The 22,226-nt window shown below is 46.4% G+C and overlaps 1 protein-coding gene across 2 annotated transcripts in view; it reads left to right on the forward strand.

The window, feature by feature from the left end:
- Positions 1–22,226, forward strand: part of VCL (vinculin) — a 304,948-nt gene that overhangs the window by 181,929 nt on the left and 100,793 nt on the right. For both annotated transcript variants that reach the window (XM_069240838.1, XM_069240837.1), the window contains exons 16-18: positions 13,246–13,548; positions 14,613–14,734; positions 14,869–15,054. In XM_069240838.1, coding sequence (XP_069096939.1) covers positions 13,246–13,548; positions 14,613–14,734; positions 14,869–15,054 — 611 coding nt within the window. The remainder of the gene's footprint in view (positions 1–13,245; positions 13,549–14,612; positions 14,735–14,868; positions 15,055–22,226) is intronic.

The raw sequence follows: 22,226 nt of genomic DNA on the forward strand, positions 1-22,226 counted from the left end.
TTTTCCTCCTCTCCCTCTCCTTCCTTACCTGGTAAACAAACTCACTCAAAGCAAACTCAAACTCATATTGATAGCACCAACTTGGGCAAGGCAACCCTGGTACACAACGCTGCTAGACCTATCAGTGGTACCCTGCATCAAATTGCCCAACAGGCCAGATCTGTTGACACAGCACAACCAAAGGATCAGACACCCAGATCCAGCATCGCTGAATCTAGCAATCTGGCTCCTGAAATCCTAGAATTCGGGCACTTACAACTTACCCAAGAATGTATGGAAGTCATAAAACAAGCAAGAAGGCCATCCACCAGGCACTGCTATGCAAGTAAATGGAAGAGGTTTGTTTGCTACTGCCATATTAATCAAATACAACCATTACACACAACTCCAGAACATGTAGTGGGTTACTTGCTTCACTTACAAAAATCTAACCTAGCTTTCTCTTCCATTAAGATTCACCTTGCAGCAATATCTGCATACCTGCAGACTACCTATTCAACTTCCCTATATAAAATACCAGTCATTAAAGCATTCATGGAGGGCCTTAGGAGAATTATACCACCAAGAACACTACCTGTTCCTTCATGGAACCTAAATGTTGTCCTAACTAGACTTATGGGTCCACCTTTTGAACCCATGCACTCCTGCGACATACAGTTCCTAACCTGGAAGGTGGCATTTCTCATCGCCATTACTTCCCTGAGAAGAGTAAGCGAGATTCAGGCGTTTACTATACAGGAACCTTTTATACAACTACACAAAAATAAAGTCGTCCTAAGGACCAATCCTAAATTTTTGCCAAAGGTTATTTCACCGTTCCATCTAAATCAAACAGTGGAACTTCCGGTGTTCTTTCCACAGCCAGATACCGTAGCTGAAAGGGCACTACATACATTAGATGTCAAAAGAGCATTAATGTATTACATTGACAGAACAAAGAACATCAGAAAGACTAAACAACTCTTTATTGCATTTCAAAAACCTCATGCAGGAAACCCAATTTCAAAACAAGGTATAGCCAGATGGATAGTTAAATGCATCCAAATCTGCTACCTTAAAGCTAAACGACAGCTGCCCATTACACCAAGGGCACACTCAACCAGAAAAAAAGGTGCTACCATGGCCTTTCTAGGAAACATCCCAATGCAAGAAATATGTAAGGCAGCCACATGGTCTACGCCTCACACATTCACCAAGCACTACTGTGTAGACGTGTTATCCGCACAACAAGCCACAGTAGGTCAAGCTGTATTAAGGACATTATTTCAGACTACTTCCACTCCTACAGGCTGATCCACCGCTTTTGGGGAAATAACTGCTTACTAGTCTATTGCAGAACATGCGTATCTACAGCGACAGATGCCATCGAACTGAAAATGTCACTTACCCAGTGTACATCTGTTCGTGGCATCAGTCGCAGTAGATTCGCATGTGCCCACCCGCCTCCCCGGGAGCCTGTAGCAGTTTGGAAGTTACCTTCAATTATTTATATATGTATCATCTCAACCTTAAATAAGTGCATACTTAGTCACTCCATTGCATGGGCACTATTACTACAATTCAACTCCTACCTCACCCTCTGCGGGGAAAAACAATCGAGGATGGAGTCGACGCCCATGCGCAATGGAGACAAAAGGAGGAGTCACTCGGTCCCGTGACTCGAAAGACTTCTTCGAAGAAAAACAACTTGTAACACTCCGGCCCAACACCAGATGGCGAGCTATTGCAGAACATGCGAATCTACTGCGACTGATGCCACGAACAGATGTACACTGGGTAAGTGACATTTTCATTATTTTAATATAATGATGATTTCACGAAAATTTGGCATAAGTAAACTATATTATTAATCGTACTTCTAAACGTTTCTATTAATTTGGTTAAAATGCAACATAATTCATCAGTTATGACTTATTGATCATAAAATTACTAATTCACACACATGTTTTGTTATCCTAAATTGCACCTTTGAACAAAAGCTCCACCACGCCTACACAAGTATGCTATTTATTGACAGCTGAGCAGTATAGGGAAGAAATGAGGTGCAAGCTGGGCCAGATTTACTTTTAGGCAGGAAAAGACATCTACCTTCTGTACCAGAAAACACGAATAGCTTTTTTAGGATTTCCTCTTGCATTCTGATCTCTGACTGAGAAAGCTGGGTGAAGAACTGTAAGGGCTTCTCATAGGCTAGCTTCACAGTGCACTCTTTAACCAAAATTCAACCACTCCTTCAATCAGAAATTGTCTTTTCTGGGCTTTTCCATCTTTGTTCGGGATTTGAGAGGCAGAGCAGGTTCCTGAAAGCCAAGTTCCCCTGGTAGCTGAGGAATGCCAAGCATGCCAAACTGGACAGGAAGTTGAAGTTGAGCTACACTGGAAGAAAACCGGTGTCACAGGGGAGTCTGATTTGGATTGTCCCACAGCACACCAGACCACTACAGTTTCCAGTTATGGATCGGTGCCAGTGAACAAAGGATATCAAAGTTGTCTTGTTCACACAGGAAAAAATAGCTTGCAGGAAAACCACCATCGTGTGCAGGCTTACTTCAAGTTGTGTCCTCCATGGACACCATTCACCCATGCTGAGTTTGCTGTCACATGTACACTCTTGCATATGCACTCTCCACTAGCAGTGCAGGTAAAATGACCTGCGCCACTGAATTGACATTCAGCTGCCATTACCCAATAGCCACACCACAGCCTTGTTTGTATAAGGGAACATTAGCTACCTCAAATACAGTTATGGTTAAAGTTTGAGTGCCCCCACCCCCTTTGCGGTTTTGCATAAATCCTGATGGTAAATGTCCACAAACTCTTACAATATACTTCACTGACTATGCCGTTTGCTGAATTTGCTGAGGGGGGAAACATAAGGCAGGTTAGAAAAATCTAACAGGGCAAGTAATTATTATTTAACTGATTGTTAGTCCATCACTCTCTACAAAGGCTGTGTTTCCATATTTTCTGCTGTTTCTTGACATGGACCCTTTGTAAATCCACATGGCTCTCCTTCCTTCCTTACTTTGTGGGTTTACTTATTGCTGTTGTTGGAAGTCTTCCTCAACCATAAGGCTTGACTGTTTTTTGTTTTTTTTGTTTTTTGTTTTGTAATAATTATTTTTTCCAGGTTTTATAAGTGTGATAACTACAGTCGACTGCATTAAAGCACTTAAGTATGCATGAATGTTCATACAGATCTTGCAAGTGATAAATGTATATCAGGAAATGTCAAATATAGCAATCTGAGAAGTATGCCATGTACAGGGTTGCAAGAAATGCATACAGTAATAGGTCAAGGTAGGTTGTCACGACGTATAAAATTGGGTCTGGATTGCAAACTAGGATAGGAGGGAATGTGGGGAGCATGGTAGGGAGGGTACGGTGGGAGCTATCTAGCAAGGACTGTGGCATGTTGTCAAGGGTTACATGGTTAGGGTCTGGTGGCAGAGAGAACGGTAAGAATTGCTGGGAAAATATAAGGATAGAGGATCGATGTAGAGACAGAGGCGAGGAACAGTGTTGTCTCAACAAGAGCATTGATCCCAGTATGTTGCAGGAACTGTGAGAGGAGGGTAGCCCAGTGATAGGAAATGGGCCGCTTGCAGAGGTGCGTACCTCTTTGTACCTCCTCCGGCGCCGGGCCCAACGTTGACGCCCAATCCTCATTCTGGATTGTAGCCATTTTTAATGTAGCTTTTGCACGTTTGCTTAAAGCATTAGGCCTCTGTGCACTTTGTTCTAGATGCATTTTATTTAGCCTCACACTGTTATTTTTCAATAACCAGTTTAACGGTCTTGTTTTATTTTCTTCTATCACACTGTTTAGCTTACTTCAGCACCAGAGTTCTCAAACAATGCATTCTTGCTCGCTCTGTGCTTCAGTCAAGGATACAGTCTGGTACATTACCGATAGACGTGGTAGAAGTTTATTCTTTAGGGTTCGTAGAAAGTACACATTCTTACGTAGGGACGTTTCTTAGAACACCGACGTGTTAGTTATAAAAACACTTCCTAGTCCTGGTACACGTAAGAGGGAGATTCCGACCAGGAACCCACAACGAGACGCTGACTGCCTTGTTGCAGATGCTGATCCCGATCACAGGCCTTTGCTCAGGTATGAGGGTTGATGTCCTCCCGGGGGAACCTGAAAGGCAGGCTTAGAGCTTAACATGCTGTGCTCAAAATAGAACTTAGAAGAGAGAACGTAATCTAGTTGCACTATGATAGCGTTATTCTTATGTTTTACTCTCCTCGTTACTATTTCAATCTTACTGTGTTGTATGGTTCTGGTTATTGCGGCTCACGCCTTGTTATCTAAAATGCAGTCGTTTTAATTAAACCAATCTTTAAAACTCAAACTGCCTTTGTCATTTATATATGAAACCACACTGTGTATGAGAGAACTGGTTGGAATCTGAGTGACCACGATTTCCCTGGGAAGCACTAAGAAGTCATGCGCTCGGCTGCCCAATTGTCTCTCCCTGTTGGGAGAGATGAGGCACTGCTAGTTAGCCGGAGCTCAACCCGGATTTGGGGTGACAAGCGTCCTTCGCTGTGGATCAGACTTAGTCCCCCACACTGTGAACGATTTTGCCACCCAAAAATCCAGTAGTCGCATTAGGATAATGAGAGCCTACGTGACAGGATAATCTGGAGCCGGAACAAAATCGTGGCGCGTCGATTCCGACTTAGACGGCACCGATTAGGCCCAGATCAGTGCCTGAGGCTTATTTAGAACAGTCAGGCACAGGTGAGGAGTGGGAGGGGTCTGAGGACTCTTTGAAATATGGATTGAAACATGAACAGGACTGGTTTGAGGATCTAGGGGAAGCCAGTGGACTGGATACTTCTCCAGATACTAGCATGCTTTCTCCTCCCGCTCTGTCTACGAAGGAAGGGGCGTCTTATGCAATGGTGGGGCATAGGGCAGCTGAGTTCTTGGACCTAGACTTGCCTACGGTGTCAGTCAGGACTAATCTCTTGACGAAGGTGCGTCAGCCAAGGGTTGCTACATCAGAGCTGATGTTACCCTTCAATGAAGCCCTCCCAGATGTCCTTTTGGGAATGTGGTCCAAACCCAGCACAGGGGCTTCTGTGAATAGGCAATCGGCTGCCGCCATAGACCAGCTCCAACTGACCCTAGTATCCTCACCCAACACCCCACCCCAGAAAGCTTGGTGGTCCAAGCCTCCACTTCCCGTGGTCACTTCCCTTCCGCTCCCCCGGATAGGGAATCCAAGAGGCTGGACCAACTTGAAAAGAAGTTGTTTTCTTCCTCCAGCCTGATATTGAGGTCGGTAAACACCTCTTGCCTATTGGGCTGTTTTCCCCATACTTTATGGGATACGTGGCACAGGTGCTGCCCCGGGTCTCGGAGGGCATATGGGACACTCTCACCCTGGCTGTCAAGGATGGGAGAGATGCAGCCAAGTTTACTATTAGGTGTGGATTGGACACGACCGGCTTCGCTGGGTGGAGCAATTTCATTGACAGTGGCTCTTCGTTGCCACGCCTGGCTACTTTCTACTGGCTTTTCAGGGGATATCCAGTCGGGTGTGATGGGTATGCCTTTTGATGGCTCTCGCCTTTTTAGTGAGAAGGCAGACTCTGCACTTGAGAGGCTCAAGGATTCTCAAGCTACGGCCAGATCCTTGGGCCTTTCTGCGACAGCTCATCAGCAGTCTGTCTTGCGTTCCTTCCAGGCTTCAGAAGGGGTGCGGTACCACGCCAGCCACAAGTTAGCCACTGTCCTCCGGCTTCACAATATCCTGTGCGAGGACGAGGTTGTGGTACCGTCAGACCAGAGGATCTGGCCAGAGGTCGGCCACCACACAGCCCTCCTCCACAGCGCCCAAGTCCTCCTAGTGTGGTTCTGCAAGACCATGTCCGTCCAGTTGGAGGGAGGATTCAATTTCATCTCCCTCACTGGCAAGCCATCACATCGGACAAATGGGTCTTGCAGATCATACAGAAGGGCTATTCCCTTCCCTTCCAGTCTTTCCCTCCCTCTATCCCTCTGATAAAAGAACAGCTGATGGAGGATCATTTGGTTTTGCTCAGCGAGGAAGTTACGGCTCTCTTGGCCAAGGGAGATATAGAAAGGGTCCCGATGTCAGAAGTAGGCAGTGGTTGTTATTCCCCCTACTTTCTGATCCCAAAAGAACAACAGCCTTCGCCCTACCCTGGACGTCAATCTCTTCCTCAAAAAGGTGCTCACTCTTGCTCAGGTCTTGTCTGCCCTAGACCAGGAATACTGGATGGTAGGGTTGGACTTGCAGGATGCAAATTTTCACATTCCCTTCCTGCCCTTCTACAGGCATTTCTTGCGGTTCAAGGTGGGCCACAAGCATTTTCAGTTTACTGTGCTCCCTTTTGGCCTCACCAGTGCCCCTTTGGGTGTTGACTAAGGTGATAGCAGCTCATATGCGCAAGTTAGGGATTTCAGTCTTTCCCTACCTAGACGATTTGCTGTTGAAGGCTCCGACTCCCCAGGCTCTTGTCACCCACCTCCAGAAGACAGCAGACCTCCTGCAGTCGCTGGGGTTCACTATAAATGTGCCGAAGTCACACCTGACTCCCTCTCAGAAGCTCAATTTCATCTGAGCTGTTCTGGCCACAGTGCAGTATCAGGTCTAACCTCCAGAGCAGCGAGTCCAGGATATTCAGGTTATGATACTGATGTTTCAGCCTCTACCCTGGATTTCGGTGAGACAGACTCTGAGGCTGTTGGGACTCACGGCTCCTGCATCCTATTGGTCAAGCATGCCAAATGGCATATGAGGGCTCTGCAGTGGGACCTGAAGTTCCTTTGGGCACAGCATCAGGGAAATCTTACTGGCTTGGTTCAGATCTCGGAAGGATCTGCAGTGGTGGTTAGTGAACTGCGATTGGGTCAAAGGCAGACTCCTCTCCCTTCCCCAACCAGATGCGGTACTTCTGGAATGGGGCGGCCATCTGGGAGAGGTGGAGATCAGAGGTCTCTGGTCTCCGGCAGAATCCTGGCTCCATATCAACTTGTTGGAGCTTCGGGCTATCCGTCTAGCATTAAAGGCATTTCTTCCTGTTGTAAAAGGGAAAGTAGTGCAGGTGTTCATGGACAACACTACCACTATGTGGTACTGCAACAAGCAGGGCAGTGTGGGGTCATGGACTCTTTGTCAAGAGGCTCTACGTCTCTGGACATGGCTGGAACTTCAGGGCATAACCCTGATGGTTCAACACCTGGCAGATTCTCTGAACGCCAGAGCAGACGAACTCAGCCGGCAAAGCTTGAGGATCACGAGTGGTATCACCATCCGGAGGTGGCGCAAGGACTCTTTCAGCAGTGGGGAGAGCCTTGGTTAGATCTGTTCGTCTCCGCAGAGAACGCGCAATGTCAGCAGTATTGCGCGTTGGAGTTTCCAAGGTGGATATCGCTAGGCGACTCTTTTCGTCGCGATTGGAGTTTAGGCTTCATGTACCCCTTTCCGCCCATACCACTTCTGTCCAGAGTTCTCAAGAAAATAAAAAAAACACCGGGCCCAAGTATCCCTAGTGGCTCTGGATTGGGCACAAAGAGTCTGGTATCCAGAGCTTCTCAAAATGAGCATCAGTCCTCCAATCAGGTTGCCTCTTCGGAGGATCTCCTGTCGCAGCAGCATTGGAAGGTTCTCCACCCGAACCTGTCAATTCTGCGGCTTCGTGCTTGGAGATTGAACGGCGACAATTGATGGTTTATGACCTCCCTCCTGAGGTCTGTGATGTCATTCTGGCAGCCAGGTGTCCCTTTACTAAGTCAATTTACGCTTTCCATTGGAAGCGTTTTGTATCATTGTACAGAGAGGTCTATTGATCCTCTTTCTTCTTATCTGTCTAATGTCCTTTTGTTTATTCTATCTCTTGCCCAACAGGTTCCTCCTTAGGGACTCTCAACGGCTATCGTGCTGCCTTATCCGCTTTTGTGCGCTCGCCCGATTAACTATCTTTGTTTAAGTCTCCCATTGTACAGAGATTCCTAAAAGGGCTTGTACATATGTTTCCACCTACGACTTTTGTTATGCCCCAGTGGGACCTTAATCTAGTGCTCACTTTTCTAATGTGTGCTCCTTTTGAGCCTTTACATAATTGTCCTCTCCGGCTGCTCACTATCAAAACAGCCTTCTTGGTGGCGATCACATCTGCCAGGAGAGTGAGTGAGATGCAGGCTTTATCATCAAAACCGCCGTATCTCATGATATATCCTGATAAGGTAGTCCTCAGAACTCGTGCCTCTTTTCTCCCCAAGGTGGTGACCCCTTTTCATCTGGGTCAAAATGTCACCCTGCCCACCTTCTTTGCTCCACTGCATCCCTATAAAGGAGAGGAGCTTCTCCATCGGCTGGACCCAAAAAGAGCGTTCTCGTTCTGGCTTGACCGCACAAAAGAGTTCCGGGTGGACGACCAAATCTTTGTGGGCTACGTTGGTGCAAAGTAGGGTCAGGCAGTCCAGAAACAAACCATTTCACGCTGGGTTGTTCTCTACATTAAAACTTGCTACACTTTGCCCAAGAAGCAGCCTGCCGAGGGCTTTAGAGTTCAGTCTACCAGAAGGAAAGCTACTACTGCTTTAGCTTGAGGCGTGCCAGTACTTGATATTTGCCAGGCGGCAACGTGGGCTTCCTTGCACACGTTTGCAAGACAATACTGCCTGGATAGCCAGGTGAGGAGAGGGGCATTTTGCTTGCTCGGTCCTACAGGACTTCCTTGTGTGAAATATATTTTCGCAGCCCACCACCAGGAGTTATAGCTTGGGTATCTATTCTAAGGTAAAGAATCTGCAGCTAAAAGTCTCTAACAGATGAACAAGTTACTTACCTTTGGTAACAAATGATCTGGTAGAGACTCTACATAGCTGCAGATTCCTTACACCCACCCAAGCCTCCCTGCTCTGCGAATACATACATTATGTTTTTCATATTTTTTCCCTTTCTCAAGGGCATGTCTTTTTACTTAAAAAAAATCAAAAGAAAAGTGAATAATTGTTGGTCCCTCCATGACACTGCGCTTCAGGGGTGGGAAGCTGTGGAAAAGAACGGACGTACGCGCGCCCATTTGGTGCCTGTATAGAAGACCGTGACATCACAGACTGCTCCAACGACACTGACGACTCCAAGCAGAGCCAGATGACGCACGCAGAGCCGAACGACGCCACCCGATGGCGTGCGCAGGGTACTGCTCAGCATAAAAATTCCGGATTCGAAGCTGACGCCAGGAATTCTAAGGTAAGGAATCTGCTGTTAGATGAAGTATCTACCAGATAATCTTTTGCCAAAGGTAAGTAACTTGTTCATCGGGAAACGTTAAATATAGTGATTAGAGAAGTATGCCATGTACAGGGCTGCAAGAAATGCATACAATAATAGGTTAAAGTAGGTTGTCATGACCGTATAAAATTGGGTCTGGATTGCAAACTAGGATAGGAAGGAATGTGGGGAGCAAGCTGGGGAGGGAATGGTGGGAGCTGTCTAGCAAGGACTGAAGCATGTTGTCTTGGGTCACATGATTAGGGTCTGGTGGCAGAGAGAAGGGTAAGAATTGCACTGAGAAAGTGTAAGGATAGGGGATCGATGTAGAGACAGAGGCGAGGAACAGTGTTGTCGGCACAAGGTCATTGATCCCGGTATGTGGCAGGAACTGTGAGAGGAGGGTAGCCTAGTGATAGGAAATAGGTCACTTGCGGAGGTGCGTACCTGTTTATATCGAAGGGAATCTTCCTCTGCTGTTCCCTATTTGCGGACTGGCCCATACCAAGCAGTCAGTGGAGAGATTACCGGGGAGCGCCAGTGGAGGTTAAGTATGCATTTGGCAAGAAGTAGTGCCAGGATGATGAAGCGGGCACAGACTTTTCACTGTTTGCGTCGTTTGAAAATGCCAAGGGACCATGCTTCCTAAGTGTCAGTGTCTAGGAGTTCAGTGACCTGTCGTAATATGGCATGCACTTTTTCCCAGTAATATTGTAAGTCCGCAACTTGAACTTGGCAACGTGGACAGCATGCACCTGCTTGAGGAAAAAAGCAATTAATTTGGACTGGGGTGAGGTATGCTTGTTATAGTATAAAGAGCTGAAAGTTTTTGAACCTGTAGTTGCGGGACACCTTTTGAGGAAACTCTAAAGCTATAGCCAATGCCTTGTCATGTAACGCACGCCCAAACTCATCCTCCAACTTGTGTGCCTGGCTTTGTATATCCAGGTAATGAGGTGAAGGCCCGTACCCACTGTAAGTAGAGTTTGTAGTATTGGGTTTGTCGCAGGTTCTGCTTCAGTGACGTTCCAGAGCATATTGCATGTGTTTGAGTATGTCAACGGTATAGTAGGAATTGCCCTCTGGTTAGATCCTAATATAATGAGTTGGACAAATGAGAGGAGCTGACTGTTTAGGAAAAGGTCTCTGGTCGTGTGAATAGAGGGTTCAGTCCAGGGGGCTAGATCTCCATGTGTAAAGAAACCAGGGAATTTAGGGAGGCCAACTAGGGGGAGTGTGGGAGCATAAGTCAGTGATTCCGGTGCCACAAGGTGTATTGTAGTCATGCCACCTGAAAAGATCACAAGAATGTGGGTGTAGTTACTGGGAGCAAGAGGCGGCAGACTGCAGGCATCGGGAGAAAACCATGGCCATTGCTGGTCTCCCCCATATACCTTCCTGCCTTTCAACACAAGAGCCATTGCAGCTCTGCCACAAGATAATATCCCTTGAAGGCGGGGCACCTAATCCATCCTCCCCCCCCCCCCCCCCCAATTCAATGGGAAGCTGCAGTTTACGGTGGGCGACAAAGCACCTTCCATTTCCCCAAATAAGAGTGCCCCAGCAGGGAATTGAACTCTGCAAGAATAGGAACTCAGCAGAACTACGGGGAGATTACTGAAGTAGAGAATTTGGCGAGGTAGTATAATCTTGTTTCAGTGCTATTTAGCCAATGGGAGCAAGCAGTAGCGACTGCCAAAATTGTATTTGCAACTTAATGCCCATCTGCGCCACCCGAAGGTTCCCATTGAAGATATCTACAGGTATAAAGAATTGAAATACAAAAAAAAAGATGTCTGTAGGGGTGTGATAAAGGTGAATCCCCAAGTAACGAGTAGCCGCTCCATGCCAGCTAAGGAGTGTCACCTAGGCATATGGAGTGCAGCGGTTGGTTGGGGTGGAGCAAATGTATGGCCCAGTCTACAATCCAGCAGCTCTAGCAAACTCAAGTGTGCTGTGCAATGGGGAAAGGTCTGATGTGATATCTTTTAGGTAAATTAAGTGGTCGTCAGAGTACAAGGTCACCACGTGAGCCCTGTCTCCTAAGTTTATACCCCACTCACGGCCCTCATCTTGCAGACATATAGCGAAGGGCTCCATCGTGAGGGCAAAAAGTAGCGATATGAGGGGACACCCCTGTCTAGTTCCCATGCTCACCAAAATTGGAGCAGAAACCATGCAACACAAGCGCGCTCTAGATGTTGGGTTGGTGTAGAGAAGGAGAGTATATGAGAGGAGTCTCAGTCCAATTTCTATTCGAGTCAGGACCTAAAAAAGGTAATGCCATAACATAGTATCAAATGTTTTTTCAAAGTCTAAAATCAAACAGGCCGCCTTTGGGTAATGATTCATGCTTTTTTGGATGTGGAACAACTTACAAATGTTTTGAGAAGTGCTGCGAACCGGGACAAACCTATTTTGATCTATGTGTATAAGGTCTGGGAGAACCTGGACGTAGTGGTCTCCAATATTTTGTCCAGAATTGTATAGTCCATTCCTAAGACTGCAATAGGTTTGTACGATGGTGGTTTCTGTCGATTTCAGACAGGTTTAGGGTTTGACACTAGAGGCTATTCCCAGAGTGATTGAGGGAGTATGCCCACCCTCAATGCCACCTCATACGTGACTGCCATTCTAAGCGGCAGGAAGGTTATAAAGGTGGTGTAGATTTCGAGAGATAGGTCATCAAGTCCCAGGATTTTATTGCAAGCCAGGTCCCTAATCACCTGTCTGACGTAGTCTGTGGTTAGTGTGGTGTCAAGGGCGAGCTTAGTAGAAGTGGGGATGAAGTGTAAGGTGATGTCTGCAAGGAAGGTGTGGGTGTGTTTCTCAGAAGAGTCAGGCAGGGCCTGGTATAATGTGAAATAATAGGTGTGAAAGATTTGTAATATGTCTTCCTGTGTACAAATGTATGTGCCGGTGGGGGTGATCGGTTCCATGATGGGGGGGCTGTCATATGTTCCTGTTGCATTAACTAGGCTAGAAGCCAGCCTGACTTGTCCCCTACCCTGTGGACTTTAACTGTGTAGGCTGTGAAGTTTAAGTGACAAAGGTGCTCCAAAAGTACTGTGTAGGACGTTTTCGGGGCTGCAGGTTGTGGGATTTTCATCGGGTCATAATCTGACCCCTTGCTCAGAGCTACAAGATGTTTCTCAGCATCCGTTATTTCTATGTGTAGTGTTTTACAAACCCGTACGACTTGTATGCAGATGCCGCGCTTCACCATTTTAAAAGCGTCACATTCCACTGATCTCGAGGCGCCAGTATAGTGGTTCAATATGAAGTAGTAATGGATATGTGTATTTTATCTAAGAGAACTAGTGTTTTTGCGTGGTATGCATGCCTTGCACATTCAGCATGAGGAAACTGAGTATGTCACCTAGTAGTTGCATGTTGAGTAAGGAGCGTGAAAGGAACAGGGCGGCGGGGACTGTGCCTGTCTGTAGAGCAACCCTGCCACATTGGAGTGTAAAGGTTGTGTGGCTATGGCCTGCCGTACCCTCGGGGGCAAGTGGCAGTGAAATATAGCATAGGTTCATCTAGAACTGGGTAAGAGGAACGGAGGAGCCTACCGCAATGGCAATATGAACAAACAGTGTTGATGGGGACAAAAACTTTAGGACAGTGCAGGGGTGGTAAAGTGCAGATGTGGGGTGCCAGTTATTGTGTGCCCTGGAGAGAAATTGTAGGGGCCGTGGGAGCCCGCAGGGACCACTGGGGAGGGGAGGTGGAAGGTCATTGTATGTAGATGGGCTGCTTTTTCTTACACCACTCTGGATCCCCTCCAAACCCTTAGAGCCATGAGTTCTTCTCAGTTATTCTTCTAAGCCTGACCATGTGATATTGGCTTCATTAACTGTCATATATAAATATATTATCAACCTCCCTACAGGAGTATTATGCTTTATATCAATGCAGTTTAGGATTCTCTTGGAATGGACATTGTTGTAATTCTATGTGTTCCTTTTACTTCTCAACCCAGGGCTCGTGGATGAAGCAATTGACACTAAGTCTTTGTTGGATGCATCAGAGGAGGCAATCAAGAAGGATATTGACAAATGCAAGGTGGCCATGGCAAATGTGCAGCCCCAGATGCTGGTGGCTGGTGCCACCAGCATTGCACGTCGTGCCAACCGCATCCTCCTGGTTGCCAAAAGAGAGGTGGAGAATTCAGAGGACCCCAAATTCCGTGAAGCGGTGAAGAATGCATCTGACGAGCTAAGCAAAACCATCTCACCCATGGTGATGGATGCCAAAGCCGTGGCAGGGAATATTTCAGATCCAAGTGAGAATTTACACATTTTCAGCTCTAGCTGCTCATTCCTTGCCAGGTTTTGATACTGTATCCTTAAGCATTTTGAAGATGTTGTTCGTAGTCTTCAAAAAAAGCCTTTGTGACTTGATTACTATATGCTGCTTCCATTCCGTTTGGAATTTAGAAACTGGAGCTTCTAAGGCAAGGGGCAGAATTGTCAACCAGTCTGAAGAAGAATGAAGTTTGTGGTTCCACATTGTGGTGGGAATCTCTGATGTCCTGGATGTCTAGTATCCTTATTTGGAGTTGGGGAAATGGTACATTTATAAATACAATTAGAACATTGGAATGTTGGGAGCTTCTTGGAAAACAATGGAGTGCTCCAGGCAACTAATGGGTGGTAGAAGCCCAGAGCGGCAACATTTCAATGTTTTGGTACAAAGGCCTCACAGAACCCGAGGGGATTTCAACCCTCTTGGGCTCTGAGTCCTTTGTTTTATTAGAACATTCTGCTCTGTAGTGGCAGAATGTTCTAATAGTCTTATTAGCCCCCAATAACTGGGCTATACCGGCATAAAAGCCCTGCTTCCTTGTTAAAGGCCCAAGCCGAATGCTGGAGCGGGCTTTTAATGGCTGGTATAGGGCTATAATAGTGGAACACAAATAAATAGTCATATTGATGTCCATTTGTCTTTGTGACAAATGTCACCACAGAGATAGCTAGTTTTTCATTCTGATGACCACAAGTGACATACTAATTGCTTCTTTTCTGCTATGTTGATTTTTTACAGGCTCATCATACCTCCCTGCCCATAATGTTCTCTTTTTGTTTAGTGCTTCTTCCAAACACCTGTATTTGGTTTGAGTTTTCACTTGCAATTTTTTTTTATTTTTCTTGATCCCTGTGTGTTTAGCATTTTTGTTTCTGTTTTTATTTCGCTAAACCCCTTTGTTAGCTGGTTTCACACAGCTGTTGGTTTGGTAATACTGTAGACATTCCAGTAGCTGGTATTGTTGTTCAGATTAGAAAAGTTTTGTTTAGGGGCTGAACAGTGTATGTTATTATGTGTCTAAGCAATTTTCTGTCATTTTAGATCTGCAGAAAGGTTTCCTGGATTCTGGATTCAGGATTTTGGGAGCAGTGGCCAAAGTCCGGGAGGCATTCCAACCTCCGGAGCCTGAATTCCCTCCTCCTCCTGATATTGAGCAGCTTCATGTAAGTGTCTCATGGCTTCCAGCAGACGTGTGTTCCTTGTAGCCATTGTTTTCTGTCTCCAGTATTAACACAAGTCCTTTGTTGTCTCCATCTAGCACGTTTTCCTGACTTCAACATATTTTCTTCCTGTTTAGCTGACAGATGAACCTGCTCCTCCCAAACCACCACTGCCCGAGGGTGAGGTTCCTCCTCCCAGGCCCCCTCCTCCTGAAGAGAAGGATGAGGAGTTCCCAGAGCAGAAAGTTGGGGAACTTGTTAACCAGCCCATCATGGTGGCAGCCCAACAGCTCCACGAGGAGGCCAGGAAGTGGTCTAGCAAGGTAATGAATACTCTGCAAATCTTTCCTTCGAACGAAACCCTATCAGTGCCCAGAGTTCGTTTTGCTGCTTCACAGCCTTAACCGACTAATATGAAGGTTTATCTTTCATTCTGCATGGTGGGATGTAGCCATTCTGGCTGTGTCCTCCTTTTTCATTACTTTATTTGTAGGATCAATATAAATCATTTGTATTGGGAGTGTACTGTTTCCGTAAATTCTGCACCAGCTCGGTGAGCTCACTAGTTTGTCCTAGGAGATATTCTTGTGGCAAACCACTTAGACTTTTCAGTGCTGTATAATCTCCTTTGCTGAGGCATATTAGCCTATAAACCTTTTTGCATTTAGATTTTCAAGTACAGAAGATACATTGCTATCCAATATTCTTACATCCAGAATGTTCTGTTATTTATATTTGAAGGTATCCGTTGCACTGTTCCAAGGGACTGTCTGGGACTAGTCTGCTGCATAACATAGCAAAGGTGCTTACAAGAGAGTGAAAACGTAAACCTGCTGCAAAGCAGCGTATTTAGCAAAGTGTTTATTGATGAAAAGCCATTGTGTTTTGCAAAAACGTAAGAGCATTCCTTTGTTTCTAAGAGAGGCCCTCTCGCTGAAGTAATACATTTCCTGAAAGTCGTTGTGACAGGGAAAGGGGCTATAGTGTTAAGGAAGCATACTGACTCAACATCAGTTTGGGGCCAGCGATTCAGGCTGCAGTGGAACAACAAATGGTTCTAGCTCAGAGCCTCTGATAACACCAGAACCTACAAAATTACATACTCTGAACCTTTCTTGGTAAAATGTTTGTGATTTTTGATAATCGGTGTTCTGCAGCCCTCACTCCACAGGTCATATATGACGAATGACACTTGGTGTAGCCTTCAGCAGGGCAAGAGCAGCAATATCAGTGGTGGTAAGGCTTTTGGTGTTGATTGTAAATGTCTTCCCATGTCTACTTCAGGGGACCTTGTTTGCCTCTTTGGCTGCTGCAGTAGCAATATCAGTATTATTGGAATTAATGCCAAATCACCAGCGTGACTGCTAAGAGCATGGTCCTGTGATCTGAATGCTCCATGTGCCTCACAGTTAAGAGGTGTTGGCATTCCTAATCTTCTAGGGTAGAGTAAAGTCCACTTTCATTTGCTTCCATGTGTCCAAGTCCTTATTCTTATTCTTCTGCAGGACTTTTCTATTAATCACCTTTTTTCCCCTACTATAACCTTTTTGGTTCCTATTTTCAATGTTTGTATCTGGATGGATATATGCTGGGGCTCATACAGCATTATTCCTGTCTACCGATGTGTGAAATGGTAACTTACTCTTTTCTGCTCAGAGACCCTGTTGCGTTTGTTATACTATGGGTCTGTGTTGCAGGTTTTGGAAGTGGGCTTTGTAACTGGTGAAAACCACACCCCGTCGGGAGACCAGGGAGGGGAGACAACCGGGATCAGGGATAATATATTACAGAAAGTATCCATGCACTTTTGACTATGTGTGCATTAGTAGATAAACCCATAACCCAGGAGATTGGGAACCGTGATCAGTAGCAGAACATATGCATTCCTAAAGGTAAGGGTAGACTGAGCAGCTAGAAAGGAGACCATGAATCTGTTTTAGAAGGGAGGACTTTGCAGCAGGTACGAGGGTGTGTATGGCTTACAGGAACAGAACCCATGCCCTTCAGCAGTGGAGGAAGAGGTGCTCTCCTGAAACTGGGCTTTCTTCTGCTAGAGATCATCCCATGAATTGCTTGGGATGATACTGCAAGTGTGGCGTGCTGCAGGAAAGACACTTGTTCACTTTAAGGGCATTAGGACTGCGTAACAGGAAAAAACATGCATGTAGTTCTGCAGTAACAAGGGCTGTGCAATAAAGAAAGAGCATTGTGAGCAGGAGGATCTGTAGCACAAAAGGAACCCGTGCATTCCTGGAGGTGGCACAGAGATTTGCAGCATCTGTAAAACACATTCATTCCTAAGAGAACTGTGCAGTGCTTCAAGAGAAACCCATGTACTAATGAAGAGGAGTTTTCTACGGAAGGAGAGGGAGCCATGCCCTCTTAGGTGGGAACTTTGCATCAAGAAATGATCATATGCGGTCCTGTGGTTGGCACGGAGAGTCCGTCAGCACGATAGGCACACATGATCACCCCCAGAGAAAAGATGGATATGCAACACAACAAACCTCTTGAATCCCTTTGGACAAGCAGTCTGTGCTGCAAGAAAGGGACCTATATGCTGCTAGAAGCAGGAGGCTTGCCAGCACAGCAGGGATCCTAAGTGCTACAGTTTGATTAGAAAATCACAATGGGTGATGTTTTCTATTTCCTTAAGGAACAGAAAGTTGCACTTTTTCCATATTACAGCATATCCAAAATGCATCCGCCAGACATATCTCCAATCACCTAAGAGACCTCCACTGGCTTCCTATCAAGAAAAGGATTAACTTCAAACTCCTCATACACGCTTACAAGGCCCTCCACGGCCTAGGACCCGCCTACTTCAACCACCGCATCACCTTCTACTCCTCCACCAGACCGCTCCTCTCTGCTCAACACTCAGTAGCCACCGTATCCCGCAGAAGACCTCAGCTGGTGGAAGATCTTTCGCCTTCCTCGCGGCAAAGAGCTGGAACACCCGCACCTCAGGCAGTCACCATCGGTGCATCAATTCAGGAAGGACTGTAAAACCTGGCTCTTCAACTGAAGCTCAGAGGACAACACCCCCCCTCCCCCCACCCCCCCTCACTCTCCCCACCCCCCTAGCGCCTTGAGACCCTTACGGGTGAGTAGCTGCTCTTTATAAACAATTATTTGATTTGAAACTGAATTGTGGGTAAATTAGTAGGGAATAATGTATTTTTAAGTACATTGGGACCGCATGGTTGATGAATGCTTGATAGGATGGATTGGCAAATGATTATCTGGGGATGAGGTGATAATATCTCTCATGGTCTAAAAAAAAAAAAAACTTTCAACTAAAACATGTTGCTTTCTCGGCTTGCCTTTCAGCTTTATTGGTGTCATTGAATCTTTTTTGGTATGGCCTTGCGTTGTGTAAGGCTGCCTGTAATCCTTGGGTTTTCACACACACCAGATACCTTCATAGGGATATGAAGTTGCATTGTTTTGAATTGTATTTTGGGAAAGTATGTTCTTTTCTGGTTTGTTCTGTGAGGATAGAGAAGCCTCTACTCTTGTGGCGTGTGATGATTCATTAAATGTAGAGAGAGATTTTGAAAGGGTGAGAGGAAGCTGAGCAAAGAACTTATGTATTTTTAGTGGAGGATGTATCTACCTACTCCTATTGGCTAGATCCTAGTATTTTATGTATGTCTGTTTACCCTATCCATTTCACCAAGAAGGAGTATCATCAGGGCCATAGGAATAATGCGGTAAGAGAATGCCAAATTACGTTTGAGTAAATTATGCAGCAAGAAAAGGCAAAGTTCGATGGCATCTGTCGCTGTAGATACGCATGTTCTGCAATAGCTCGCCATCTGGTGTTGGGCCGGAGTGTTACAAGTTGTTTTTCTTCGAAGAAGTCTTTCGAGTCACGGGACCGAGTGACTCCTCCTTTTGTCTCCATTGCGCATGGGCGTCGACTCCATCCTCGATTGTTTTTTTTCCGCCATCGGGTTCGGACGTGTTCCTGTCGCTCCGAGTTTCGGAACAGAAAAAATAGTTAATTTCGGAAGATTTTCGTCGGTATTGTTGCGTTCGGGATCGGCATACTTACATTCAACACCGCATCGAAGATCGAAGAGCTCCGGTGCCCTTCGGGGTAATTTTTCGATCCTCCGTCGGGGCCTGGTCGGCCCGACCGCGTGCTGAAGAACGCCGATGGAACGGACCCCGTTCCGTTTCTGCCCCAAATGCCACAATAAATACCCCTACACAGACCAACACTTGGTCTGCAACCTGTGCCTGTCACCTGAGCACAGCGAAGACACCTGCGAGGCCTGTCGTGCGTTCCGGTCCCGAAAAACACTCCGAGACCGTCGAGCCAGAAGACTTCAAATGGCGTCCGCACCGACAGCCCGACGGGAGTTCGAGGAACAGGAAGAGGAAGGTACCTTCTCGATCCAAGACTCAGACTCCGAAGGATTCGACGATACACAAACCGTGAGTAAGACGTCGAAAACCACACAAAGAAACATTTACAAGGCCCAGGGGACGCCACTGCCACCAGGCCATGGCTCAACCCATAAAATCGGTGACCGACCGTCGGCACCGAAAAAGGCCCAAACAGTGCCGAGATCGTCCGACTCCGGTCGAGACACCGGCACGCAGCCTTCTCGGGACCGAGAAAGTGCTGGAGACAAGCCTCGACACCGAGATGCTGGTGTGGACACGGCTCGACGCCGAGACAGCGGCACCGAAACAGATCGACGCCGAGAGGTTTCGGCCCCGAAAAGGAAAAAAGTCACCTCGGAGCCGAAAAAACACGCAGACAAAGTTTCGACGCCGAAACAAACTGCAAGCGACCCAGCTTCAGGCTCTTATACAGAAGAGCACTCGCTAACCTCCCAAATGCAGAAGCATAGGTTTGAGGAAGAGCTACAAGCAACTGATGCGGACCATACGCAAAAGCGTATCTTCATTCAGCAGGGGACAGGAAAAATAAGCACCCTTCCCCCCATTAGGAGAAAGAGAAGGTTGGAGTTCCAGACGGAACAAGCACCACAACCAAAAGTGGTGAAAAGAGTTACACCACCACCCTCTCCTCCGCCCGTGATTAACGTTTCACCAGCACAAACGCCATCACACTCCCCAGCTCACACCACCATGAGCCAGGGTGACCAAGACCAGGACGCATGGGACCTATACGACGCCCCAGTGTCAGATAACAGCCCAGAGGCATACCCTACAAAACCATCTCCACCAGAAGACAGCACCGCGTACTCTCAGGTGGTGGCTAGAGCAGCACAATTTCACAACGTAAGCCTCCACTCAGAACAGGTCGAGGATGATTTCTTGTTCAACACACTCTCCTCCACCCACAGCTCCTACCAAAGCCTGCCTATGCTCCCTGGTATGCTCCGGCACGCAAAAGACATATTTAAGGACCCGGTCAAAAGTAGGGCAATCACACCAAGGGTGGAAAAAAAGTATAAGCCGCCTCCTACAGACCCGGCTTTCATCACAACACAGCTGCCACCAGACTCTGTTGTTGTAGGAGCAGCTAGGAAAAGGGCCAACTCTCACACATCTGGAGATGCACCACCCCCAGATAAAGAAAGCCGCAAGTTTGATGCAGCTGGTAAAAGAGTCGCAGCACAAGCTGCAAACCAGTGGCGCATCGCGAACTCCCAGGCACTACTTGCGCGCTATGACAGAGCCCACTGGGACGAGATGCAACATCTCATTGAACATCTGCCCAAACACTTCCAAAATAGGGCAAAACAAGTGGTTGAGGAGGGACAAGCCATCTCCAACAACCAGATCCGCTCCTCCATGGACGCTGCAGATACAGCTGCACGGACAATTAATACATCTGTAACTATCAGAAGGCATGCATGGCTCCGAACGTCTGGATTTAAACCAGAGATTCAACAAGCAGTTCTCAATATGCCTTTTAATGAAAAAGAACTGTTCGGTCCAGAAGTGGACACAGCGATTGAGAAACTCAAAAAAGATACGGACACTGCCAAAGCCATGGGCGCACTCTACTCCCCGCAGAGCAGAGGGAATTACAGCTCATTCCGTAAAACGCCCTTTCGAGGGGGGTTTCGGGGTCAAAGCACACAAGCCAGCACCTCACAAGCCACACCGTCCAGTTACCAAGGACAGTATAGAGGAGGTTTTCGGGGACAATATAGAGGAGGGCAATTCCCTAGAAATAGAGGAAGATTCCAAAGCCCCAAAACCCCTACTACTAAACAGTGACTCACATGTCACTCACCCCCTCCACACAACACCAGTGGGGGGACGAATAGGTCATTATTACAGAGCATGGGAAAAAATCACTACAGACACTTGGGTTCTAGCAATTATCCAACATGGTTACTGCATAGAATTTCTACAGTTCCCTCCAAACATACCACCAAAAGCACAAAATTTAACAACACACCATTCCAATCTCCTAGAGATAGAAGTGCAGGCACTATTGCAAAAGAATGCAATCGAATTAGTGCCAAACACACAAATAAACACAGGAGTTTACTCACTGTACTTTCTGATACCAAAGAAGGACAAAACACTGAGACCAATCCTAGACCTCAGAGTAGTCAACACTTTCATCAAATCAGACCACTTCCACATGGTCACACTACAAGAAGTATTGCCATTGCTAAAGCTGCACGACTACATGGCAACTTTAGACCTCAAGGATGCTTATTTCCATATACCAATTCACCCATCGCACAGGAAATACCTAAGGTTTGTATTCAAAGGAATACATTACCAATTCAAGGTACTGCCTTTCGGATTAACAACCGCACCAAGAGTCTTTACCAAATGTCTAGCGGTAGTCGCTGCACACATCAGAAGGCAGCAAATACATGTGTTCCCATATCTAGACGACTGGCTAATCAAGGCCCATTCGTTAATAGAGTGCTCAAATCACACAAATCATATCATACAAACCCTCTTCAAACTAGGGTTCACCGTCAATTTCACAAAATCCAAAATTCGGCCACGCAAGGTACAACAATACCTGGGAGCCATAATAGACACATCAAAAGGAGTAGCCACTCCAAGTCCACAAAGAATTCAAAATTTCAACACCATCATACAACGCATGTATCCAACACAAAAGATACAAGCAAAGATGGTAATACAACTCCTAGGCATGATGTCATCATGCATAGCCATTGTCCCAAACGCAAGACTGCACATGAGGCCCTTACAACAATGCCTAGCATCACAGTGGTCTCAAGCACAGGGTCACCTTCTAGATCTGGTGTTAATAGACCGCCAAACTTACCTCTCGCTTCTGTGGTGGAACAACATAAATTTAAACAAGGGGCGGCCTTTCCAAGACCCAGTGCCACAATACGTAATAACAACAGATGCTTCCATGACAGGGTGGGGAGCACACCTCGATCAACACAGCATACAAGGACAATGGAACGTACATCAAACAAAACTGCATATCAATCACCTAGAACTTCTTGCAGTTTTTCAAGCACTAAAAGCTTTCTAACCAATAATAGTTCACAAATACATTCTC

This window comes from Pleurodeles waltl, chromosome 6, assembly GCF_031143425.1.
Source record: "Pleurodeles waltl isolate 20211129_DDA chromosome 6, aPleWal1.hap1.20221129, whole genome shotgun sequence".
NCBI lineage: Eukaryota > Metazoa > Chordata > Amphibia > Caudata > Salamandridae > Pleurodeles > Pleurodeles waltl.